This window comes from Aethalodelphis obliquidens, unplaced genomic scaffold, assembly GCF_003676395.1.
Source record: "Aethalodelphis obliquidens isolate GAN/ISIS:26980383/991018 unplaced genomic scaffold, ASM367639v1 scaffold14, whole genome shotgun sequence".
NCBI classification, from domain to species: Eukaryota; Metazoa; Chordata; class Mammalia; order Artiodactyla; family Delphinidae; genus Aethalodelphis; species Aethalodelphis obliquidens.
In genome coordinates, this window is record NW_020837958.1 from 27,352,775 (window position 1) to 27,376,911 (window position 24,137).

Below are 24,137 nucleotides of genomic sequence, written 5' to 3' on the forward strand. Positions count from 1 at the left end.
GAGAAAACCTATTGTTCCACATCCTGACAAACACTTAGTATTATCACACTTTTGCCAATCTAATAGGTGTGTAATGGTATATTGATATACTTTTTATTTTCTTGGTTACTAATGAGATTGTCTTTTCCTATATTTATAGGCAATTCGAGTTTCTTCTTTTGTGAAATGTTCACGTCTTTTCCTATTTTTCTGTTGGGCTACCTATATTTATCTTATTTATTACCCAAGTACTTTTAGTCTGAACACAATTCCTTTGCCTGTTGTTTATGTTGCAAATGTTTTCTCTCAGTTTACACTTTGTCTCTTCACTCTTTTAGTGCCTTTTTAAGAACATAAACACTAAACTTTATACTCTTTCCTTTACTGTTTATGCTTTTTGTGTCCTTGTGTTTAATAAATTCTTCCCTATCCTGAGGTCATAAAGATATTCTATGTTATCTTCTAAACAGAAGCTTTGAAGTTTTGCCTTTCATATTTTTGGTCTTTAACCAATTTGGAATTGTGTGTCTTATCAAGAAACGGTTCAGGGGACTTCCCTGGTGGTCCAGTGGCTAAGACTGTGCTCCCAATGCAGGGGACCCAGGTTCGAGCTCTGGTCAGGGCACTAGATCCCACATGCCGCAACTAAAGATCCTGCATGCCGCAACGAAGATCCGTTGCAGCCAAATAAATAAAAAAATATATTTTTTTTTAAAAAAGGAAAGGGTTCAATTTTATTTCTTTCCATAAAAACAACTATTGCCATAAGAAAAAGAATTTATAAGTCTGCAAATTTCCCATTGATCTACAATATGATCAGTGTTATATAACGATCTTTTGTTTGTCTCTACACTTAATTAGTGTAGCTTTGTAATAAGTCTTGATATCTGGTAAAGCAAGTTCTCACTACCTTGTTCTTTTTCAAGAGTATTCTTAACTGCGCAGCCCAGGCTGTTGCCATGGTGAAGCTGAGCAAAGGCTGCAGCAGCTCTTCAAGGGTGGGCACTTTGCCATCCACTGGAGCTCTGTTCCTTTTAAGATTTACCTGGGATTTGAGAAGAATGCCTGAATCTACTGTTTTGAACCTGCTTTGGGGATAAAGGACTATTTGGTCAACTGGATTTGGAAGCGATCAATGGACAGGAAGAGCATGGAAGGTGTGCACTCTGCCTGGGAGGTGAAATGGAACATCTTTCAGACATTTACCAGTTGGATGGCACAGGGTTCTCACTGCACAGCTGCATCTGTGGCAGAGTGGAGCCTCTACTGACTTATTTATGATAGACTGTATCAAAATAAGTGTTTTTAACAATGTTTTAAAAAAGTATCTTGTCTATTCTTGGACCTTTGAATTTCTGAATGAATTTTAGAATTAGTTTATTATGTACAACAACAACAACAATAAAACTTGTTGGGTTTTGACTGTGATTGCATATAATCTATAATCAATATGGGAAGAACAGACATCTTACAATATTGAGACTTTTATGAACAAGGCATATCTCTTCATTTATTTAGATATTTAACATCTTTCAATGAGGCTGTATTATTTTCTGCATAAAAGCTCTTATACATGTCTTGTTAGATTTATTCCTAGGTACTTCCTATATTTGATAACAAATACTACCTTTAAAAATTTTTGCTTGTTTTTGAATAGATTTTTAATAATAATAGTTAATATTATTAATAGTTAATATTAATAGTTAATAATTATTAATAGTTAATAATTTTGTGTCTGGCATCCTTGCTAAACTCTTATTTAGTTCTATATGTTGTCCCTCTTCTTATATTTAACTTCTTTTTGATTTTTTTATAAAATCAAAAAGTATGTTTTTATAATTTTACTTCTTCCCCTTTACTAAAAGGATTGATTCAGGTACTTATCCTGCCATATGACTAGAAATTAAAGGCTGAATGATTTTTTAAAGTATTTTAATATAGGAGTAGCTCTTTTAACTTGACTCCACTCAATAAACTCAACAGATGAACTGATGTAAAACATACTGATACCCAAGGCACACTGAACACTCTCAACTAGCAGACTTCTGTCTAGTACATCTGTATACTTCTGCTCATGAGTTGCTGCATATCAAGAATCTGTCACGCTTATACCCAAATATATTTATGCCAGATATATCTATTAATTATATAATATGATGTAAATCACTAAAATATGAGGATGAAAGAAATACACGGTAAAGGTAAACACTACATTCAGGATTGAGATATGAACAGATGTAACACACAGAATGTATCAAGTGGATTGGTAATGTTTTATTTCTTTTGCTGGGTGTTGGATACACTGATGTTTGTTATACTTAAAACTTTTTATATCTGAAGTATTTCATAATTAATTTTTTTAATGATTGTTACTATGAAAATTAAGTTGAACGCCTTAGAAAGACATATTAAAAGAAGGTTGTTTAAAAATCTTCCTCTTAGGTATGAGAGAAATAAAAATGGAGAAAAACCATAAAAATTTAATAGAATTTTGTGATTAGACTGCTTCATGAGTATCTTTAAATTAACTACAGTATTTTAAAGAAATAGAAATGATTACTACTGGTGTGCTATAAAAAACACACTGCAAAACTCCAATCAGCTGAGCCATACTCAAAGTCCTTGCCCTACAATCAGAAAATCAGGAAATGAAGTTCTAAGTACATTAACATGTTTAGGTCAATATAAAATTTTATGATGGTTCTTTCTAACAGGCATGTTTAAATTAAGTAACCACTTTCAGTTCCAATCATGTTAGATAAAAGAGATTCTAGTAGAAAGTACATCTGTTGAATCACATTACCAAAAAGCACACTACATACATCAGTGTATGATGAAAGTTATTTTTCCTAATGCTCTAAGGCTTCTTAGTTGGCCAACACATGATGCTAATGCTAATGGGGCTAAGCTCTCCATTTACTCTTCTATAGCCTCAAACTATACCCTGAAACATGATCCTCTAAAAACACACATCAAAAAAACAGGTTAGGGACTTCCTTGGTGGCGTAGTGGTTAAGAATCAGCCTGCCAATGCAGGGGACACAGGTTCGAGCCCTGGTCCGGGAAGGTCCCATATGCCACGGAGCAACTAAGCCCACGCTCCACAACTACTGAGCCTGCGCTCTAGAGCCCGCGTGCCACAACTACTGAAGCCCACGAGCCTAGAGCCCGTGCTCTGCAACAAAAGAAGCCACTGCAATGAGAAGCCCGTGTACTGCAACGAAGAGCAGCCCCCGCTCGTCACAACTAGAGAAAGCCTGTGCACAGCAACGAACCCCACACAGCCAAAAATAAATAAATAAATAAAACAGGTTAAAGAATATAGATAAATGTATCAGTAATATTACAAAACTATTCAAGACTGCATATCCTTGAGAAAATATATAAGACTGAATGGCAAGTTTAAAAAGCATTTATATGTCAGTTGTGTAAAAAACAAATGAAAAAAGGAAAGAAACAAAACCATTAATAGACGAGATTTAAAATTTTCTTCATACTGTTTTGGTATTTACCAAATTTTCTCCAATTAGAATGGAATGGTGTTTTTTTTTTTTTTTTTTTTTTTGCGGTACGCGGGCCTCTCACTGTTGTGGCCTCTTCCGTTGCGGAGCACAGGCTCCGGATGTGCAGGCTCAGCGGCCATGGCTCACGGGCCTAGCTGCTCCGCGGCATGTGGGATCTTCCTGGACCAGGGCACGAACCCGTGTCCCCTGCATCGGCAGGCGGACTCTCAACCGCTGCACCACCAGGGAAGCCCCTGGAATGTTTTTTTTCAAAAAATTAACCTTCTAAACTATATGTCCTAATTACAATAGTGCTATTTTTTAATTTTATATTTATTGACAACAGTTTGATAAACTTCATTACTTGTTTTTAAAGCTCTGAAAATAACTTTATAAAACTAACCTTTTCCAGAAACAAACTTTGAAGTATTAAAGAAAAGACTGCCATGCTGAAGATCCATTGTTTCTCCCTTCAGTCTGTCCACTGCAACATCCACAAGGGCAAGCTCAGCAGCCAAATCCTAAAATACATGAAAGTCCTGAATAAAATGTTCCCATTTCAGTTTTAGGAGAAAGAGAAAAAATTTTGTGTGGTTATTTTATAATCAAAAGAGTGTTACATTTTTAATAGAAAAAGTGGTATAAAAATAATGGTCTTTATGGGAGTTCCCTGTTGCCCTAGTGGTTAGGATTCTGAGCTTTCACTGCCGTGGCTCCGGTTCAATCCCTCAGTCGCTGGTAGGGGAACTGCAAGCTGAAAGGCATGGCCAAGAGAAGTCTTTTAATGTGCCTAGAGAGACCAGAAGTTAAGGTAAACAACAGAATGTAGCAAAAATTATTAATTGCTTTGCCTTCGCGTAATTGTTAAGTTTTTTAGAATTGGTTTTCTTCCACTTCAGGTAACAGTATAAAACGAATGAAAAGTTATGAAATCCTTTCAAAGGTTTTTATTATATTTAACCCTTATGCCTAATTTCTGAATTGGTTGAAGTTGTTTTTAGTATGAATGCTTATGGCCAAAATATAAAGGTAGCCACCTGTGGGAAACCATTTCATGTGGCTCAGTATATTACAATTAACGTCCGCCCTCCAACCTAGGGGTAGATAAGCATATACCAGACCCAACCAATTGTTCCATCCTTCCTTCTGGCTGCATCAATTAGTTCACAAATGGGTATATGGCCCAGGCATAACAAATGAGCACAATGTCTATGAGGTTAGAAAATGGAAGATGAGAAATGAAGTCTCGTTTTTCTTTGCAATCATAAGCTCTAATGATATAAGACTCTAAGAACAAACTGTACAGCCATCTTCACCACCATATACAAAGACCCTGCCCAAGGATTAAGCCAACAGAGGAAGTATGGACTAAGATATACAGAGACTGTGTCTTGATATGTCTGAATTCCAGAATTTAGTAATATCTGAAGCTAGCTCTACTGAGATTTTTTCCAGTTACATGAACAATACACAGTCTCTATATACTGTACTATACTCTAATTTATTATAGAACTATAACAGAAGGAATGCAGGGGACTTCCCTGGCGGTCCAGTGACTAAGACTCTGTGCTTTAACTGCAGGGGGCACGGGTTTAACTAAGATCCCACATGCCATGTGGCAAAAAAGAAGAAGAAGAAGAAGAAGGAATGTATTCCCTCAGATTCCAGTGGCCAGATTCCAAAGGTGAACAGTAAGGGAAAGGAATCAAAGTCCCTATTTACTACTGTTCCCCACCCCACCCTCCACATCAGGCACCATCTGGCCTTTCTGGAAAACTGTAAATTCTAAAATTTACTGAATTATGTGTCATACATCAGGAATAGGATAAGGATAAGGAGTTTCATCCAAAAGAATCATGTATCACTTTTCAGCTAACTGATAAGAAAACCAGATCATGCTTACAGATCCATTTTTACATCTGTGTATCTGTCTGGTCTGGACAGAAAAACAGAAACCACTCTAAGCATTTCAACAGAAGGAATTTAATATAGGGAATTGGTTAGACAGATGTTGAACGGCTGAAAGAACAGAAGGGGAACATTTATGGTAACCCAGAGATAGTAACTGCAGCTTGAAGCTACCACCCCCAAGGCTGAGGAAGCAGAGAGTCTAAAGGAGGTGCTTCAGGGAACTAGGCTCAGACTCTGGAAGAGGCAAAATCTGCCTACTGCTCATACCACTAAACGGACAAGATGAGGTCAATGCTGCTGGCTCCAAAAGAAAGTGGAGGTTAGAACCAACTGCTACCTTTGGGACAAAGGGATACAGCTGGGATGACAGTGAACAGAACAATAAGCAAACAGGAAGCAGCAGGTCATGGTTCTCCTCCTGCCTCCCAACTTTCCTCTAGTGTTCCCTATTGGCAGAACCTAACAAGATGCCAACTGGCAAAGGAGAAAACGATTATGTGGAGATCCAGCGCCAGCATCACAAAGCAGAGTATACAAAGCTGAATTTGGAGCTGAGTGCCAGTAAGTTAATAGCCAACACAGCCTGCTTTGAAATTATATTTCCAACTTGATTTATCTCCCTTCTCAACAGGTTACCAGAAAATTCTCTCAAGGGAACCTTTCCATCCCCATTTGTCTTGACTGTCAAAGACAGAGCTCAAATAATCCCTAAAAGTTTTTATTTGATTTTTAAGAATTAACTACATCTATATGAGCCATTTCTCAAATACAATTCCAAATAGAGAGCCTGGGATTGTTAAGCCTACCAGAATCTAAAGGAATAGTTAAGAGTATCCCAGGATCTTTTCTCTAGGGAGGTCCTGAGTAACCATAGTAAGGTAGAGAGATAGAAAAAAAAAATTAATCTAAGGAAAACTGCTATGGGCACTTTGCTCTGTACAGGACAAGGAAGTAGGTTGTACTGCTAGCCACTCCTAAAAACTTTACATGTCCTGATAAAACCTTTAAAGTCCACCTTTCATGAAATATGCAGGTGTCATGGTATTCATTACAGCCCTTATGACCCTCCACATCAGTGGACTATATGAATATGAATATTTTAATATCTTTCATCACTTTCCATTTATCCCACAATTTACATCAATGTGACTTGAAGACAAGGTCCTGAACTACTCTCCTTCATTTGGACATTTGCCAGGGTACAATGGATTCTAGTAGAAAATAAATGGGCTCTAACAACTGACCTTCTCGTACAATTTGAGTTCTGAGATTTCATGATAATATTCCTTGGAGTAGGCTTTTATTGATTCATTGTGTTGAGCCCTCAGTGAATTCTTCATATCTGCAAACTCATGTCCTTTTATCTCTTGAATAATTTTCTTCCCTCTCTTATTTCTTACTGAAATGTCAATCAACTACTGGACCTCCTGACTGACCCTCTAATTTCATCTCTTTTCTATATTCCATCTTTGTCTGACAGTCTGCTATCTAGCAGCCCAGAGGGAGTAAGAGGATTCTTGCCTCACTGTCGAACATGTAGACGTTCAATGAGTTCATTCAATGAAGTCCGCCTGCCGATGCAGGGGACGCAGGTTCATGCCCCAGTCCAGGAAGATCCCACATGCCATGGAGCGGCTGGGTGCGTAAGCCACGGCCACTAAGCCTGCGCGTCTGGAGCCTGTGCTCCGCAACGGGAGAGGCCACAACAGTGAGAGGCCTGTGTACCGCAAAAAAAAAGAAAAAAAAGAAATAGAAAAATCCATTCTAAAATTCAAATGGAATCTCAAGAGACTCTGCATAGCTAAAACAATCTTGAAAAGGAACGAAGCTGGAGGTCTCAAGCTTCCTGATTTCAATACTTATTACAAAGCTACAGTAATCAAAACAGTGTGATACTAATATAAAGAGACATGCAGACCAATGGAACAGAACAGAGAGCCCGGGGGAAAAAAACCTCTCACATATATGGTCAGATATTTTTTGACAAGAGTGCCAAGATCATTCAATAGGGAAAGGACAACATTTTCAACAAATGGGATAACTGGATATTTATGTGCAAAAGAATAAGGTTGGACTATTTACATTATACCATAGACAAAATTAACTAAAAATGGATCAAAGACCTAAATGTAAGACCCAAAACTATAAAACTCTTACAAGAAAAGATAGAGGGAAAGCTTCATGACATTGGATTTGGCAATGATTTTTGGATATGACACCAAAACCACAGGCAACAAAAGTAAAAACAGATAAATTGAACTACATTAAAATTTAAAACTTCTGTGCATCAAAGGACACAACCAACAGAGCAAAAAGGAAACCCAAGGAATGGGTGAAAATATTTGAAAACCATTTACCTGATAAGCAGTTAATATTCAGAATATAAAAAGTACTCCTACAACTCAAAAACAAATAAAACCCCAATTTAAAAATGGGCAAAAGGACTTCCCTGGTGGTGCAGTGGTTCAGAATCTGCCTGCCAATGCAGGGGACACAGGTTCGATCCCTGGTCCGAGAAGATCCCACATGCTGTGGAGCAACCAAGCCTGTGTGCCATAACTACTGAGCCAGCGCTCTGGAGCCTGCAAGCCACAACTACTGAGCCCATGTGCTGCAATTACTGAAGCCCACATGCCTAGGGCCCGTGCTCTGCAACAAGAGAAGCCACCGCAATGGAAAGCCCATGCACCGCAATAAGAAGCCCACACACAACAATGAAGAGCAGCCCCCGCTCGCCACAACTAGAGAAAGCCCGCACGCAGCAATGAAGACCCAGTGCAGCCAATAAATAAATAAATAAATAATAATAAAAAAGAAAAATAAAAGTGGGCAAAAGATTTGATACAGACATTTCTCCAAAGCTATACAAATGCCCAACAAGTACATGAAAACATATTCTGGAAATAGAAAGGAAAATTAAAGGACTTCCATTGTTATTTTATCAAATTTGGTACTTTTTATTTTATAATGAGAATGTAATGCTTATATAATTAAAAAAAAATTTTTTAAGTATAAGCCATTGGGAAATATGATTTTCACCCATTACTCTTCAAGGAAGACAAAGTGCTGAATCACTTTAACAGAAAATGTTATACTATTAACAAAATAATATAATTAGTGTGTCTCCCAGGAATAAATTTAAATAGTCTGGCAATGCCTAACAAATGGTAAACGCCAAATAAATGTTTCTTAAATTGTGTAAAAATCAGATGATACTTATTTGCTCCAAGGGATTAACCCTGCAACCCTGCACTCATGATCATCTACAAGATCTATGAGTGCTTACTCATTTTCAGCCACAGTATAGGCTTATCACTTACCTTCAATAAGATACAAACAGCACAAGCCATGCCTACAGCACCAGTTCCAACAATGGTGATCTTACTCTGGGAGACTTTATCTTCTTCAATTAGATTCTCAATAAGCTGCTCCTTGACAGTTGACATTTTGAGAACCTGATAGGGATAATGCAATTTCAGTGAAATCAAAGTCCCTCAATTAATCACTCTCATACCTACCGATGTACTAACCACACTGAACATCTAAGGACCTACCTCTTGAGTTTGCAGAATTTTGGAGCCAAGAGCAGGGGGAAGCCAAAGAAAAAAATTCGTGGTCGAGGGGTGGAACACGGACCAGTCTATCTATCCGTATTAGGGATTGGGGAACCAACAAGTTTTTAAAGGTTCTCCCTGCCCCCAGCCACCATTTTCGCTCCAGTCCCAGTCACTCACAAACGCTTAGCGTGGCGCAACAGTATAGGCAGTCTGAATGTGTAACGTACGGCCGTTAGGCTGCTTTTTAAAGTTACACCAGTTAAAAAAAGACAGCAAAGTCCGTTGAGGTGTGAAGCACAGCAACAGTTACTCCCTGAACCGTTCCGCAAGCACGCTCCCACGCATGGCTCTCCTCCGTCAGCACGCAAGCTCCGCCCCCGGCCAGCCCGGGGCGCAGGCGCATTGGCTCAGGCTTGCCCTCTGGCCCGAGGGCGTTCCGCGCCACCTGTGGTTATGTTCTCTTAATACCGGTAGGTGGTATTCTAGACGGTCTTGAAGAGTGTGCAAGAGAGGGATGTTGGTGTGTTGTTTCATTTCCTTCAGCCGGCCTAGGCTTCGGACTGATTTTAGGGCGAAGCTTTTTGGAGGCCAGACTACCACGTGGAGGGCAAGGGGCCAGGCTCGAAGTCGTCGTGGGAAAGAACTCTCCCGGGAGCGCCCCATAATCTCCAGTGGACCAGCTAAAACCAGCATCCTGAGGACAGTGCTTCCAAATCTGAATTGATAGTAGCTAGTGGAGGCGAGATTGAAGATGGGCAGCTATCTTGGGACATATGTGGCAGAGCTCAAGGCCTGAACCGACCTAACTTACCTCTCTATGAGAGGGCATGCTGAAGGGACCTGGGCCCCGAGGACGAAAAGGAATTTAAGGAAAGAGCAGACTTGGGAATGATCAGCCTGAGTTTCAGAAACAAACTTCAATGCACTTACATGCCCTTGTCTGAGCATTTATTTGCAGGAATTTAAAAAATTATGATTAAGTTCTATAACTTCAGGACTGAGTGGTGAAATAAAGTTTGAATTTCCCTTGAGAGAACAGAGGGTAATAATGAAAAGGAAAGGCCATGTCTAGTTTTCTAAGGGTGATTTTAATTTATGCCAAGGATTTATTTATAACTCACAGAAGGGGACACAACCTCCTCTGTCATCTTTTGTCATCACTTGCATTTGAATCCTTTTCAGAATCTAAAGGATAATCTATTTTCTGTATCAAAGCCTGTAGTTTGTTTTTAATGTGAGTTAGATCATGCAGTGAGGCTGCTTAAAACCCTTCAATGGCTTTCCATTACACTTAACCAGTTTTTACCACAACCTAAGAGGCATTCAAGACTTGGCCGCCTTCTGTCCCTCCAACTTCATCTCAAGACACTCACCACACTTCCCTCCAGCTTTTGGACAGCTTTTTTTCCTGTTCCATATATCTGGAAAGTTCTTCCCCAGCCCCTCTCAAAGTTGATTCCTCATTTTCAGTTTTGAACATAAACAGCACTTCCTCTAGCTTTCCTTGACTAATGTCTCAACTACCATCAGCTCCCTACATCTCTCCTGTTTCTCTTATGGCGCTTTTCACAACCTACTACCAGCCCCAAGCAAGGGGTTCACAGGAGTGGCAGTGACTGTTGGTCCTGTACTACCACTTGCTTGTGTGCTTTCTTCCACAGCAGCTCCTGGCCCTTGTACCTCATTTACCACAGGACTGTGAGCGAGACACAGCTGACCTGGATGACCTCCAGATTCAAGCTCTACACCTGCCTCAGGCCAAAAGAGGGGTCATTTTAGTAGTGACCAAACTCCTGCTCTAGGTGAAAAGAGGTTCTTCATTCATACCTGCCCAAGGCACATGTTCTGAACGTCCCCTTTGCTTCCTCCATTAACTGGCAACTTGTGTGAGATGAGTCTAAGTCCTGCTTAATCCACTTCCCAAGGTTATTAAGACTAAAATGAGATACAACAGTAAAAATAATCAGGGCTCCTAGCAGAGTTGGCCTACCCTTGCCTGGCGCAGGAAGGTGCAAGGTGAACGTGGAACACAATGTACCAGAAAGTAAGGAAGCTTTGTAAGATTAAATCTGAAAATTCATGAAAGATTAGTTTAATAAATCTGTTAAGCATTTTTTGTCACGTTGATACTGGCTAATTTATTGTATGAAATAATATGAAGTAAGGGTAAATCCTTTTTTTTTTTTAAAGACTGAAGATGCATCAAAGTCTACAAAAGGCTATAGGAATAATTGCACATTTCTTTGGGGGGTAATTAAAAAGTTCTTAGATAGTGGTAATAGCTGCACAACTATGTGAATCCACAGAATTGTACGCTTTAAAAGGGTGAATTTTGTGCTATGTAAATTATATCTTAAGGCTGTTATTTTTTTCAAAGCCTATATGAAAGCAAATCCTATTATAACAGCTAATTGTCAAGCCTATGTAGGTTAGTCTTGTCCTTCTACATTTGAGACACATTAAAAAACAAAACAAAACATAATTCTTTCCCTTATCCAGCTCTCAAGAAAGAAACTTCGGAAAAAAAAATCCTGGAGGAGTGATGACCATAAAGTTGTTCTAGTTAACCTCTATAAGTATGGTTTTTAGGCCTGGAGAAGGTCACAGTTATAGAAATATTTTAAGGGAAATCTAAAGAAAATTTGTTTTTTTTTTTAAAGAAAATTTTTGAGTAGACAACCACCAGGACTATTTGGTTTAAAATTGTTAAGTACCATTATGTTACTGCCTCCAGAGAGTAAAGGTTCTTAAAAATTTCTGTCCCCCTGTAGTGGCAAAGTACCACTGCTTATGTTCAGTTGGCAAATAATGTTTTTTACATTCATGTATAGAATGTTACCTGTGTGAACTGTAGGGTACAAGTTATGATCAGCACTATAATCAAGGTAACTCAGTACTTTGGGCCTTAGTATATTAAAACAATTGATTACAATGGAAATGGTAACAAAACAGCTAGTCAATCTAGTCACACCCTTAATATATTAATTCTTATTAAAGTCTGGTCATTAGAAACAGCACCCCTTAAAAAATCATCATAGTGTTGCCCAAGAATAACCTAATGGCTTCCATTAATGTAATTAACAAATAACAGCTTTATCACTTTGTATCTTAATAAATTAGCAGAGTAGTCACTGTTCAAGGTTTATTTATTGTTTTAGTTGGTATAACAAATACTTGGCTGCATTATTTATGTTGATTTTCTTTTTTACATTACATGGCAATGTATACTATTCTGATACATATAGTACATAAAATAAGATTCTTTAGAACAGTTATGCACAAGACATGCAATACTGGATTTATCATCAATCCCAGAATGTGATTAATTGGAGAAAAAAAAGTTGGACTAGGCATCTTGGCTAAAGGAACCAGAAGTTATGTAACACAGAGTTAAATACACATCTGGTTTGAAGGGCAACTGCAGCATCTGCAACACTGTCAGTGGTACCTCTTGAGGAAGTAGAACTATTTTACACGAACCAATTTAGGACAACACAAGATAAGTGCCATGCAGCATCAGGATACAGCTGCAGGGTTTTATGAACCATTCCTATTGCTAATGTTAGGAAACTGATGTTTTTCCTAGGCTGTCTTAACATTACTGCTTTAGTCACAGATCAGATATAAAGGACAGTATGCACAACCTCCAACTAAAGTCCTATTGTAGCCTAGACAGTGAAGTGGTATGATATTAGACTTTAAAACTGCAGCTCTTTCTGGATCCCCCAAAGTGTATCTGCACTCTTCTTCAAACAGGCCTGTTCCTCAGGAGTCAGAGTCACTTTCACAACATCTGAGATTCCATTCTGTCCCAAGATGCAAGGAACACTAAGGAAGACATCCTCTTTTATTCCATACAAACCCTGAGGACGAAATGAAAAATATTTTACGTTTTTTCTATGCATTCTGGGATCTCCCAAGAATTTCATTCTTTACAGTTATGAAGCTTACTTAATAAAACTTGATAAGTAGAAATTCCTTTCCAGAATTTCAGTTAGGATGTAATGAACAGTGTAAAAGAAAGTCATTAACATAGCAGCAAGATTTCCATTCTAAAAGAAAATCTAAATTATTGCCATTATCCATCGTACTTTGCAATTTATTTTTGGCTGCCCCGCGAGACTTGGGGGATGTTAGTTCCCCAACCAGGGATCAAACCTGGGCCCTCAGCAGTGAGAGCACGGAGTCCCAGCCACTGGGCTGCCAGGGAATTTCCCATTTTTATTGTATAACACTTTGGTAACTCTAACATGAGTGTGATTTCTGTTTTTCCCAAAGGAAAAAATTTGTTTTATAGTCTTCCACCCATCTCAACAAAATTGAGTAGAGTCTTCCAGTCAACAAGTTATCAAGTTATCTATGTGCTCAACACAGTATTGGTGGACATTAATCCTAAAGCTCAACCATGTCTTTTCAGAAAAGAAAGTCGCAGGTGCATTAATTTATTTCACTTAAATCAATGATTGAGGACTTAACATTAATTGCTTTCTCAGAAGTTTTTTTTTCTTTTAAAGAACAGGAAATAATGGCATTCAAGTAAAACCTATTACTACATAGACCTACCTTAATCATGGTGGAAATCGGATGCACCCGCCTAAGATTCTTCATTATACTTTCTGCCAAATCTGCCACAGATAGTCCAATGGCCCAGGATGTGTAGCCTTTCAGTTTGATCACCTCATAAGCACTGTAGGGTAGGGAAGTGTAGGGAAGGACAGGGAAGGGTAGGGAAAAGTAAGGTGGGAGGAACAAAGAAAAAGCTTTCACTGAACATATGCTTTATAATAAATCATTTTTACAGTAAATAATACTATATAAATATAGTAAAGTTGCATTATATACCTAAGTGTAACCTTTGCACATGTATGCCAGGATATTATGTATGGGTATGTTCACAACAGTATTGCTGGTAATAGCAAAAACCTGGCAACATGCCCAACGCTCTCCAAAAGGAGAATGGATAAACTGTGGTATACTCATACAATGGACTATCACATAGCTGTGAAAACAAATAACTATAGCCACATGCAACAAAATGGATGATTCTTATAAATGCAATACTAATTTTAAAATGCAAATCCAAGATTACATATAGCATGCTTGACTTGGGATTATCTCAAGAGTGTGTATGTGGGGGGAGGAGTACACAGGGATCAGTGGGAGGAGCACAGAATTCACTCGTTTCCAAGCACCAGCAGACTACTAACTCCAACTCAACAAACGTTACAGTTAGTTGACAGCGACTGTCAACACTTCTTGGGTTGGATGATGGGTTAACAGGTTTTAACTAAACAAATACAAATAAGAGGGCCTTGCCTACACCCATCATGATTCATTCTCCAATTCCATAAACTTGAGATCCACACATGGCTACCTTATTTAAAGTAGATAATGCCACTATGTTGAAAGTTTCCCTATTTGAATAATTTCTGACAGTTAATAATTATTTTCATTTTTTGTACCATTATGAATATATACCTTGCTTAAAACTTTACAATCATCTGAATAAATAAGAAGCTAGCTGTGTTTCTACTCAGAGACTATTATAAGTTTTAATTAATTAATTAATTAATTTATTTATTGCTGCGTTGGGTCTTCGTTGCTGCACACGGGCTTTCTGTAGTTGAGGCAAGCGGGGGCTACTCTTCATTGCAGTGCTCAGGCTTCTCATTGCAGTGGCTTCTCTTGTTACAGAGCACGGGCTCTAGGCCCGCGGGCTTCAGTAGTTGTGGCATGCAGGCTCAGTAGTTGTGGCTCACGGGCTCTAGAGCGTAGGCTCAGTAGTTGTGGTGCACAGGCTTAGTTGCTCTGCAGAATGTGGGATCTTCCCAGACCAGGGCTCGAACCCTGTGTCCCCTGCATTGGCAGGTGGATTCTTAACCACTGTACCACCAGGGAAGTCCCTATATAAGATTTAAAAATTCTTATTCCTAACTAAATGAATCATATGCTTTTGAAGACTGAATCTCAAATAGGGTAGACTTAATCTAACTTGATTTATCTTAGTTTACATTACAAATACAGAAAAGATTTATCATACTGTAAATTGATAATTATGGCAAATAAAGATAGACTGTAGCATTAATGTCTGCGATTTTTGTTACTTTTCTGTTTATTTTTACAAACGTTCATTAACAACTAGAAATGAATAACTGTAAAGATGAGGGAAAGGTTCATAGATGTATAAAGCCAGAGATTCAGCATCTGTCTTCACAGCCCTTCAATAGTTGCGTCAATCTGCATTTACACCAAGGCTTCCTTGACTGTCCCAGCTGTACGTGGTCTTTCTCTCCTCTAACTGTTGATTGGCAAGTCAGAATGCACTACTGCCTAGAATATCTCTTCGTGGCCTAAACTGCCATTTTAATATTTGACCACGTTATAATGTCTGCGATTTTTAATCCCTTTACCTGTTTTATATTATAAGCTTTAACAAAGCTTTAGAAAACAAGTTTTCTGACAGAGTAACCAAATGCAAATGCTATTATTTAATCTTTTTTTTTTTTTTTTTTTGGCCACGCCATACGGCTTGCAGGATCTTAGTTCCCCGACCAGGGATTGAACCCACATCTGCAGCAGTGAAAGTGCAGGGTCCTAACCACTGGACCTCCAGGGAATTCCCCAAACTTTTAATCTTCTAAATAAAAATAATAAGTTTCAACCTTCTGTGTTACAAATTATGAGATCTATTACCTGTCAACCACCTGTTTGTGAATTGCTTTCCAATGTTCCTTATCTGCATCAGTGCCTAATTCGGGGTGCAGATTCTTCAGGGAGACACCAGCAACATTCACTCCACTCCATACAGGCACTAAAAGCAATACAACAGAATTTATTTATTCCCATGCACCAGCCAGCAGACTAGTAATTCTGACCCATTCTTCTAAAATTGTCTTTTCTTATCTAAGGAGGATTATCTCCTTTTGGTAGCTGGTCAAGACTACCAGTACTCTAACTTTTAGATTTTCATTGATTAGATTATGTAAAGCTAAGAATTTTCACTATATTCGAATCTGTTTTCCTAACTTATTGAGATATTATGAGATCGTAAGAGGAATTTTCTTGGCATAAGGAACTGAGAACTCTGCACAAATTATAACATTTCTCACCTGTGATAATAATAGATTTCTTTCTCATACACGCCACTTGGATTGGCTTACCCTTTTCAGGAACAAGCAGTTTGAGTCCAAATAGCTGTGATATTAAATGAAGTATCCTAAGCACTATCATCTTATTTAATATGTCCATTATAATAAATAAATTTCATTCCCCATCCCTTATACCAAAAAATGTCATGCAAAATGGCTTAAATCTTAGCAATTCTTAGCATACAATTATACCAAAAGATAAGATTTCTGGAAACCATCTGCCCTAACGAATGGATATCTGATTTAGGCTCTGATTTAGTAACGATACTCCTGTCAATTTTTTTTACACAATTTCTTGAAAACAATAAGAGAAAATAAGTTATGCTTACCACTAGAGTCTCCATGCTCCCCAAGGATCCATCCATGACAGCTTAATGGGTGAACTCCCAGCCTTTCCCCCATGAGGTAACGGAACCGGGCTGAATCCAAATTGCAACCGCTTCCAATAACACGGTTTTTGGGAAAGCCGCTTATCTTCCAAGCCACATAGGTCAAGATATCCACTGTGAAGAAAATATTTAGGCACAGATACTACGTGAATCATTAGATAAGGACTGACTACTCAGGATACATGGCTCTGTATAGATCTTGATATTGATCATGACCAATCAATATTTTTGTTAATATTTTTAAGCCTCTATACTGTGTACAATATAGCAAATACATTAAGTATTCAAGAAGTGTAGTTTAATGAAAATAAGTTGTGCATCAATAACACATTATTGGGACTTCGTGGGTGGTGCAGTGGTTGAGAATCGGCCTGCCAGTGCAGGGGACACGGGTTCAAGCCCTGGTCCTGGAAGATCCCACATGCCGCAGAACAACGAAGCCCGTGTGCCACAACTACTAAGCTGGTGCTCTAGAGCCCACGAGTCACAACTACTGAGCCTGCAAGCCACAACTACTGAAGCCTGTGCACCTAGAGCCCATGCTCCACAACAAGAAGCCACCGCAATGAGAAGGCTGTGCACCGCAATGAAGAGTAGCCCTGGCTCGCCTCAACTAGAGAAAGCCCGTGCACAGCAACGAAGACCCAACGCAGCCAAAAATAAATAATTTTAAAAAATAAATAACACATTATTCATAAACTTATTCCTTATCCAAGATCTTCTTAGGCAAGTAACAAATTTTAAAGTGCAGACTACATTAATGGCATTGTATCTCTTTTAACGTTTTAAACTTAACTATTTTACAAAAACACAAACTCACTCCCAGGAGGAAAATGAAAAATATGAGAAATAAATATATATACAGATTATGATATATATTGATACTATCAGTTTTACTCTAGCTCATCTATTTTTATGCCATTAAAAGTCTCACCTGGATTGGAAACAACAAGCAACTTGCAGTGTGGGCTGTATTTTACAATATTAGGAACGATGAATTTAAAGATGTTCACATTACGTTGGACCAAATTAAGACGGCTTTCTCCCTCTTGCTGACGTGCCCCAGCTGTGATAATAACCAGCTTGGAGTTTGCTGTCACACTATAGTCTAGACAAAAGAGAAACAATAACCAGATTAAGGGCTTTAAGAAAACTCCAGCAAGTTTGTTCCACTAACTTTTTTAATGGACAGTTTTATCAGTGTTTTGCCTATGTGGCATATAAATGCCCAGACTCCTCCTTTTTGGAGTTTTATCACTGTGGCCACTTACATGGAGGAAGAATACATCAACACCTTCCTTGTATTCTGGTTTTAGTTATGTGGTTGGCTTTATATAACACTGATTGGGGGGAGCTGAAAGAAATAAAATTTATTTCATACTCATATCAAGTGAGACACATCCCCCAATTTTTTGCCACCTGAGGTCAATGCTCACACTCTTCCATACTCCTATTTCTACTTAACTACTTAATGGTGGTCATACCAGCTCAGGGATAGGCTTTTTTTTTTTTTTTTAAGCAGGGGCAACTGTACACTTATCAAGCATGTCTTGCTTCTAGATACCCTATGGCACAGGGTGGTTAACCCTGGGTTGAAGATAATGAAGGGAGTCACCTGTCAGATAAATGGTCAATGATTTTCATGTGTCAAAACAGACTCTATTAGGGCCTATGTCCGTTTCCTGGCTGGTAATTGTAAGGTGTGATAGGGTTACGCCAAGAATATCTGCTGAACAGACTCATTTGCCCTAGTCTCAACCTTGTGTTAGTGTATGAAAGGAAGCAGTGGAAGTAAGTACATATTTAAATAGTTGAAGCAATGTGGCAAAATATGGACCTACGAAGCTTTGCTAATTACATTCTAATTCAGATGCTTTCCACATCATGGACAAACTGGATTTCCATTTAAAACCATTTGCTGGAAATTCAAACATTGATATCCATAGGTACCAATGCAAAATTGTTCAAAGCCTCTCTTATCCTGTATAAAAAAGAAATCTTTGAAGAGCTAGGATTCTCAAGCCTGATAAAGAATTAAGTCTAGCATAGAGTGTAATACAAACATGTTGAAATCAACCTTTGCCAGAGACGATTTTTGGTGTTCTAAGGAAAAGGCTGCCATGTTGGAGATCCATCATCTCTCCCTTCAGTTTGTCTTCTATGACATCAACAAGAGCAAGTTCATCTGCCAAGTCCTAAAAGACAAAAAATTTTCAGTTTAATGGAAAATTGCTATTTCCAAACTTTTAAAAGGGCATGCAAAATTTCTATATTTCTGGAGTAGGAGAGTTCAGCTACTTTATTATCAGGACAGACCTCAAAGTAGAGGCAGGCCTCCGTTTAAGAGCTGACTCCCAGATGACCTATACATAGGAAAAAGCACCGACCCTCTCTCCAATCGTCTCTCCTCATTGGAGCAACCTCTGCAGGAGGTCCACCACTACTGTACAGAAGCAGAACACTGGATTGGCAGTGACTAACAACCAATTATACAAAACTGCTCTGTTTAGTCTCTCAAATTCAGTTTTACACATTGATTTTAGGTTGTTAGCCATTAAATAGATATTGATTAGTATTAAGACTTTAAAAAGTGATATTCTGGATCATTCCCTGGTTACATGTTTTCCACATACTAACCAACACTAACAGTTTTATTACATAAAGACAGATTTGTGCATTACAAAATGTTGGTGAAAAATATCCTTTCAGGGGCTTCCCTGGTGGCGCAGTGGTTGAGAATCTGCCTGCTAATGCAGGGGACACGGGTTCGAGCCCTGGTCTGGGAGGATCCCACATGCCGCGGAGCAACTGGGCCCGTGAGCCACAACTACTGAGCCTGCGCGTCTGGAGCCTGTGCTTCGCAACAAGAGAGGCCGCGACAGTGAGAGGCCCGCGCACCACGATGAAGAGTGGCCCCCACTCGCCACAACTAGAGAAAGCCCTCGCACAGAAACAAAGACCCAACACAGCCAAAAATAAATTAATTCATTAATAAACTCCTACCCCCAACATCTTCTTATAAAAAAAAAAAATCCTTTCAGATGAACCTTTAAAAGTTCGTAGGTGCATCTCAGACAAGGAGCACCAGCAACAGCTTTAATACAAATGGAATGAGGACTAAAACCAAAGAGGTATACTAGCCGATCCACCCCTAATCATCTACAGTATAATGAGTGGTCTGCCAGTTACTGCCAGTTACTCTTAGCCACACCTGAGTTAGGGGGCATCACAGGTGTTTCATAGGCGTGGGAAAAATAAATGACATCAATTTCTGAACCAATGGGGAAAGAATAAGAGTTGGTATACTATGTGGTCTAAGAACATATAGAGCAAGCTGTGTAGTTACAAGACCTTTGCATAGCTCATTTCTGCCTTCAGTCCCTTCTCATTTCAATCCTTTTCTGTTCAGAATCCAGAATTCATCATTTCACTCTCTTATTAGGAACTCCAAACCTGAACTTAAAAGGAATTAATTTATGTATTTTTGGCTGTGTTGGGTTTTCGTTGCTGCGTGCGCACTTCCTTTAGTTGCGGTGAAGGGGGGCTACTCTTCATTGTGGTGTGCGTGCTTCTCACTGTGGTGTCTTCCCTTGTTGTGGAGCACGGGCTCTAGAGAGCAGGCTCAACACTTGTGGCACACGGGCTTAGTTGCTCCGTGGCATGTGGGATTTTCCCCTACTAGGGCTCAAACCCGTGTCCCCTGCATTGGCAGGCGGATTCTTAACCACTGTGCCACGAGGGAAGTCCCCAAAAGTACTTTTTATTCATTCACAAGTTCTCTTTTTCTAATTAAATTTTAGCTCCATAATTGGTACCAAAACTGCTATCCAAGGAGGGGGGCAGAGGGGATTAACATGGGTGGAAGACTTCCCACATTCAGTTTAATTTTTACCACGTATATATATCAATTTCAATTCCAAAATTACTTTTAAATAATTTTAGCTTGTTTAAAGGCATGGACTCTACTTTTTCATTTGTAGGCAACTAACGCAGGTTAATAAAGCACAGTGAATTTAAGAAACTGGGTCTCCAGCCTAAAAACCTTTAATTTTTGTAGTTTAGATACTCTTGGTATAGCATCATATTTTACAAGTTTGTTTCACATAAAGTTCTTTGAATGAGTGCATGAACCTAAATATCTGTATATACAATGTGATAATGCAATTCTTGGAGAGTGAGTGGAGGATGGATGGAGTCAAGGTATCCTTGGCTTCCAGAGTGATAGGCTCTCACTTACCTTCATTAAGATACTGATGGCACAGGCCATGCCAACAGCACCAACACCAACCACTGTAATCTTATTCTGGGGGACATGTTCTTCCTTAAGAAGATTCTGAATCAGCTGATCCTTGACAGTTGCCATATTGGACTTAGAACCGAAAGGAATCTATAAGGGGGAAAAACACGCACTGTCACTGCATCCTCTTTAAATTAACGCTTATTAACCAAAAGTGTTCTGGAAAAGCTTCTTTTGCTTCCTTTTGGGGTAGCTGCCACTAAAAATCACAAGAGATGACTAAAAAGGGAGAGGGAAAAAACTTAAAGATAGACAAAGGAGAATTGAAAGGCCTAATGCCAGGATCTGGTCTGACTAGGATCTTGGTGTAAACGTCCTCACCTTGGCGTGGAAAAAAAATATTGACGTTTGGGTGTAAGTATAGCCTCCTGAGGGCTCACTCATCTTGACTTGTTAACTCCAAGTGGAGCCGGCCTTTCCTCAAACAAGATCACTGTGAGCCGCCCGCCCAACTCTACTCCCGTCACCAGGACTCCTGCCAAGCCCCTTCAGGACAACAGGTACGTGAGTAAAGGGCCTTTGACGGCCTCACTGCGTTGCCCACCGCCAAGGTGAGCTCTGCTCATGCTCAATCCCTCGTTTTCTTCTTCCTCACCCCAACCTCCGCCCCCGAAGAAGCAGCGGAGCCCGCGGATTTTACGCCCCGCCCAGACCCGGAAGATTAGCAGTTACCCCTCCCCCACCCACCTATCCATTCAGTAACCCTAAGCGCAAGCGCATTTCAGAGTGCTAGTGGCCGCCGGCTACGGAGACGTGGGCCCTAGACCAGACAGCACAGCGGATGCTTGCGAGACCCCGCCCGTGAGCGGACGTGACCAGAAACTATGCTGCTCTCTGGGTCAGAGTGAGCTCAGAATCAGACTTTAGACTAAACTAGCGCTCCTACGCACACACGAACAACGTGAAGCCCGGCTGGCAGCCTCCCCGGCCTGGCGCGCTGCCAGAGCCAGATTTTAAATCGTGATATTAGGAACCCGGGACTGTTAACCAACCCACAGGGAGGCACCTCGTGTGGCTTCCGCCGTGATCCTCGTTGCAAAGGCGTGAGGCCCGGTATGAGGAAATTTTGTTACTACAGGAAGCTGCAGAGGCCTGAAGCCTGGAGCCCTAAAATTAACAGATACTTGGTGGAACCCTCGATTTCCACAGCCGGGGACGGGGGCTTCGGCTCTGCTAATCCAAACCTGCACTGCATTCACTGGAGAGATTGTCGTAGATTGCATCCCGAAAGCACCACGTCTAATCTTGACGCTGCCCCAAAGGGCAAAAATATCCGAGAGGAATTCCAGGCAGGCAGCCCAGAGTCACCAAGCTAGAATCGAGTCTCTCCTTACAAATCACTGCTATTTCTAGACAGCCTTGTAAGGTTTCTCGCAGCCTGACAGGGGGAAGGGAGTTCTTTCAGCGGACATCTGGTTTCACCAAAACCTAAGCTCTGGGCTGCAGTGCTCCGTTCAATGTGGGGATACCCGCGGGTGAAGCCCTGAAGAAAGAGAGTCTACGCCCCAACTCTGCCACCCACTCACTGTGACCTTAGAGATGCCCCAACCAGTCCCCCATTTGTCAAAAGGAGGGGAAGGAACCGGATGATCCTCCTCTCATTACATTGTCTGAGAGGCGGGAGAGCTGGTACCCTTTCGGCTTCAAATGTGCATGCACCATGTCTAGCATAGCGCCCTATAACATCGTTAGCTGCTTAACACGTGTAACGTGCGCAAAGAGCGACCTTTAATCTGCAGGCAGCGGCTGCCCCCAAGGAGCCCACCTCTCGAGAGTCCGAGGGTTAAAATACAACCCGAGCGGCACCCAGCGCCTTTCCGGCTTCCAGGAAGCCGCCCAAGACTGCTGAGGCTTTTTCAGTTCCATGGACTCCCGGAACCCGACTTCGAGTTCTGTGCTGTTTGCTCGTTTCGAGCCCGGAGGTATGCCCTCACCCCCACCCTTCAGACCTGTAGTCTCCGGGTCCTTCTGCATCCACCCAGGCCTTCGACCTCAGATTAGGTGCGGCCACCTCCTTGGTTCCCCAGCCCGGCCAGAGGCCACTGTGCCCACTTAGAGCCAAAGCAGGGTGCGGCCGGGCCCAGAGCCCATTTGTGGCATGAGCCACCGCCCAGGTCTCAGGACTTTGCCTCTGGGAAGCAGAGCCCACCCCTCCCGTGAGCAGGCAGCGCGGGGCCAGCTTAGCCCGAAGCAGTCGCTCTCCCCCTCGGGCGCAGTGCGCGCCGGGCCCGATCATACCGGGAGTACACGTCGGGCGGGCGGGCGTCGGCGGCAAGCGGCGATGGACCCGGAGTCGGCGGCAGCTGCTCGGGTACTCCGACTCGAGAGCGGGAGGGGCCTTAAATAGAACCGCGAGGCTGACGTCAGGGGGGAGCCGGGCGGACGTGCGGGAACCCACGTGTGGGTTGGGCTGGAGGCGGGCTCCGGGCGGGGCGGTAGAGAAGCCCCGGCTGCGCGCGCGCATCCTGAGGACCCGCAGGCTAACCGACCCATGTGCGCCGAGACATCTAAAGGGCTGTCCAGAGCCACGCTACCTCCGCACTAAAGTCCGGGCCAGAGTCATCAGCCGGGGTCAAGCCGACCTTCAGTTTCCTCTTCCATAAAATGTGAAAGTTACTCTCAAGGAAGGCTCGATCTGAATTTTTGCCGCTGTTGCCCAGTGCCCAGAACAGCTCCTACCACGTCATAGACACTCGACAAATATTTGTTGAAAGAAAGAAAATGCCTAGCACACCGTCAGTCTGCTTACCTAAGTCGAGCGATTTCCAAAACTTGACACTGCTTGTCCCCCACTGCTAAACCTTCCAAGTCCCACAGTTCAAAAGTAAAGCTTCAGCCTCTCTGGTCGGCACTCCCTACCGCCCCACCGGCCCAGCACCTTGTGTCCCAGCCACGCCTAAGAACAGTCTGGGGTTTTTTTTGTTTTTTTTGTTTTTAGCATATCACATTAATTTTACCTCCAAGCCTTTGCTCACGCTGGTTCCCGGCCGGCCTTCCTCCTCCACCTCTTCCAGCTGTACCCATCTTCTGCTACTCCCCCCACTCCCCCCCCACATACACTTACAGAGTCGGTATCTCCCTCCTCTCTGCTTCCACCACCCAAGTCTATACATCCTTCAAACCTGTTTGCCTTCGAGGTGTGTGTGGCTCTGCTCTCCCACCTGCGGGTGAGTCTCTTAAGGGCACGGGTAAGTCTATGTCCTCCCTGCACCTGGGGCACCAATTTAGCCGTCAGCTCTGAGAAAGATCCCTAATCATGGCTTCCTTGGTTTTGAAGGGAAAACTCTAACCTCATCTTCAGAAAAACAGGGCATCTCTCTAGCACATCCTGACCGTTTTCCCGTCCCTCCAGG

At 41.2% G+C, this 24,137-nt stretch overlaps 2 protein-coding genes across 3 annotated transcripts in view; both read right to left on the reverse strand.

Moving 5' to 3' along the window:
* The window catches only part of LOC113624938 (L-lactate dehydrogenase C chain-like), a 32,675-nt gene extending 20,718 nt beyond the window's left edge, over positions 1-11,957 (reverse strand). Inside the window, exons 1-2 of the mRNA XM_027115241.1 lie at positions 8,714-11,957; positions 3,886-4,003 (exon numbers count right to left, since the gene is read on the reverse strand). Of these exons, the coding sequence (XP_026971042.1) occupies positions 3,886-4,003; positions 8,714-8,839 (244 nt within the window). The 5' untranslated portion in view covers positions 8,840-11,957. The remainder of the gene's footprint in view (positions 1-3,885; positions 4,004-8,713) is intronic.
* A 121-nt stretch (positions 11,958-12,078) lies between these two features.
* On the reverse strand, positions 12,079-23,132 carry LDHA (lactate dehydrogenase A). 2 transcript variants are annotated; one of them, XM_027115236.1, is made up of 8 exons: positions 23,023-23,132; positions 20,725-20,874; positions 18,565-18,682; positions 17,422-17,595; positions 16,428-16,601; positions 15,644-15,761; positions 13,514-13,637; positions 12,079-12,813 (listed from the first exon to the last, which is right to left on the reverse strand). In XM_027115236.1, the coding sequence occupies exons 2-8, from the start codon at positions 20,848-20,850 to the stop codon at positions 12,649-12,651; spliced, it is 999 nt and encodes a 332-aa protein (XP_026971037.1). In that variant the 5' UTR covers positions 20,851-20,874; positions 23,023-23,132; the 3' UTR covers positions 12,079-12,648. The 2 variants fall into 2 exon arrangements, with proteins under 2 accessions (XP_026971037.1, XP_026971038.1); XM_027115237.1 differs by lacking the exon at positions 23,023-23,132 and adding an exon at positions 21,106-21,220.
* Between the last annotated feature and the right edge of the window lie 1,005 nt (positions 23,133-24,137).

Excerpts from the sequence above, each read along its gene's own strand:
- LDHA (XM_027115237.1), bottom strand. The coding sequence starts at position 21,168 with ATGAGTGAGCCCTCAGGAGGCTATACTTACACCCAAACGTCAATATTT. Across the intron at positions 20,875-21,105 it reads TATTTTTTTTCCACGCCAAG|ATTCCTTTCGGTTCTAAGTC; the intron begins GTGAGGACGTTT and ends TCCCCCTTATAG. Across the intron at positions 13,638-15,643 it reads CACAAACAGGTGGTTGACAG|TGCTTATGAGGTGATCAAAC; the intron begins GTAATAGATCTC and ends CCTACCCTACAG.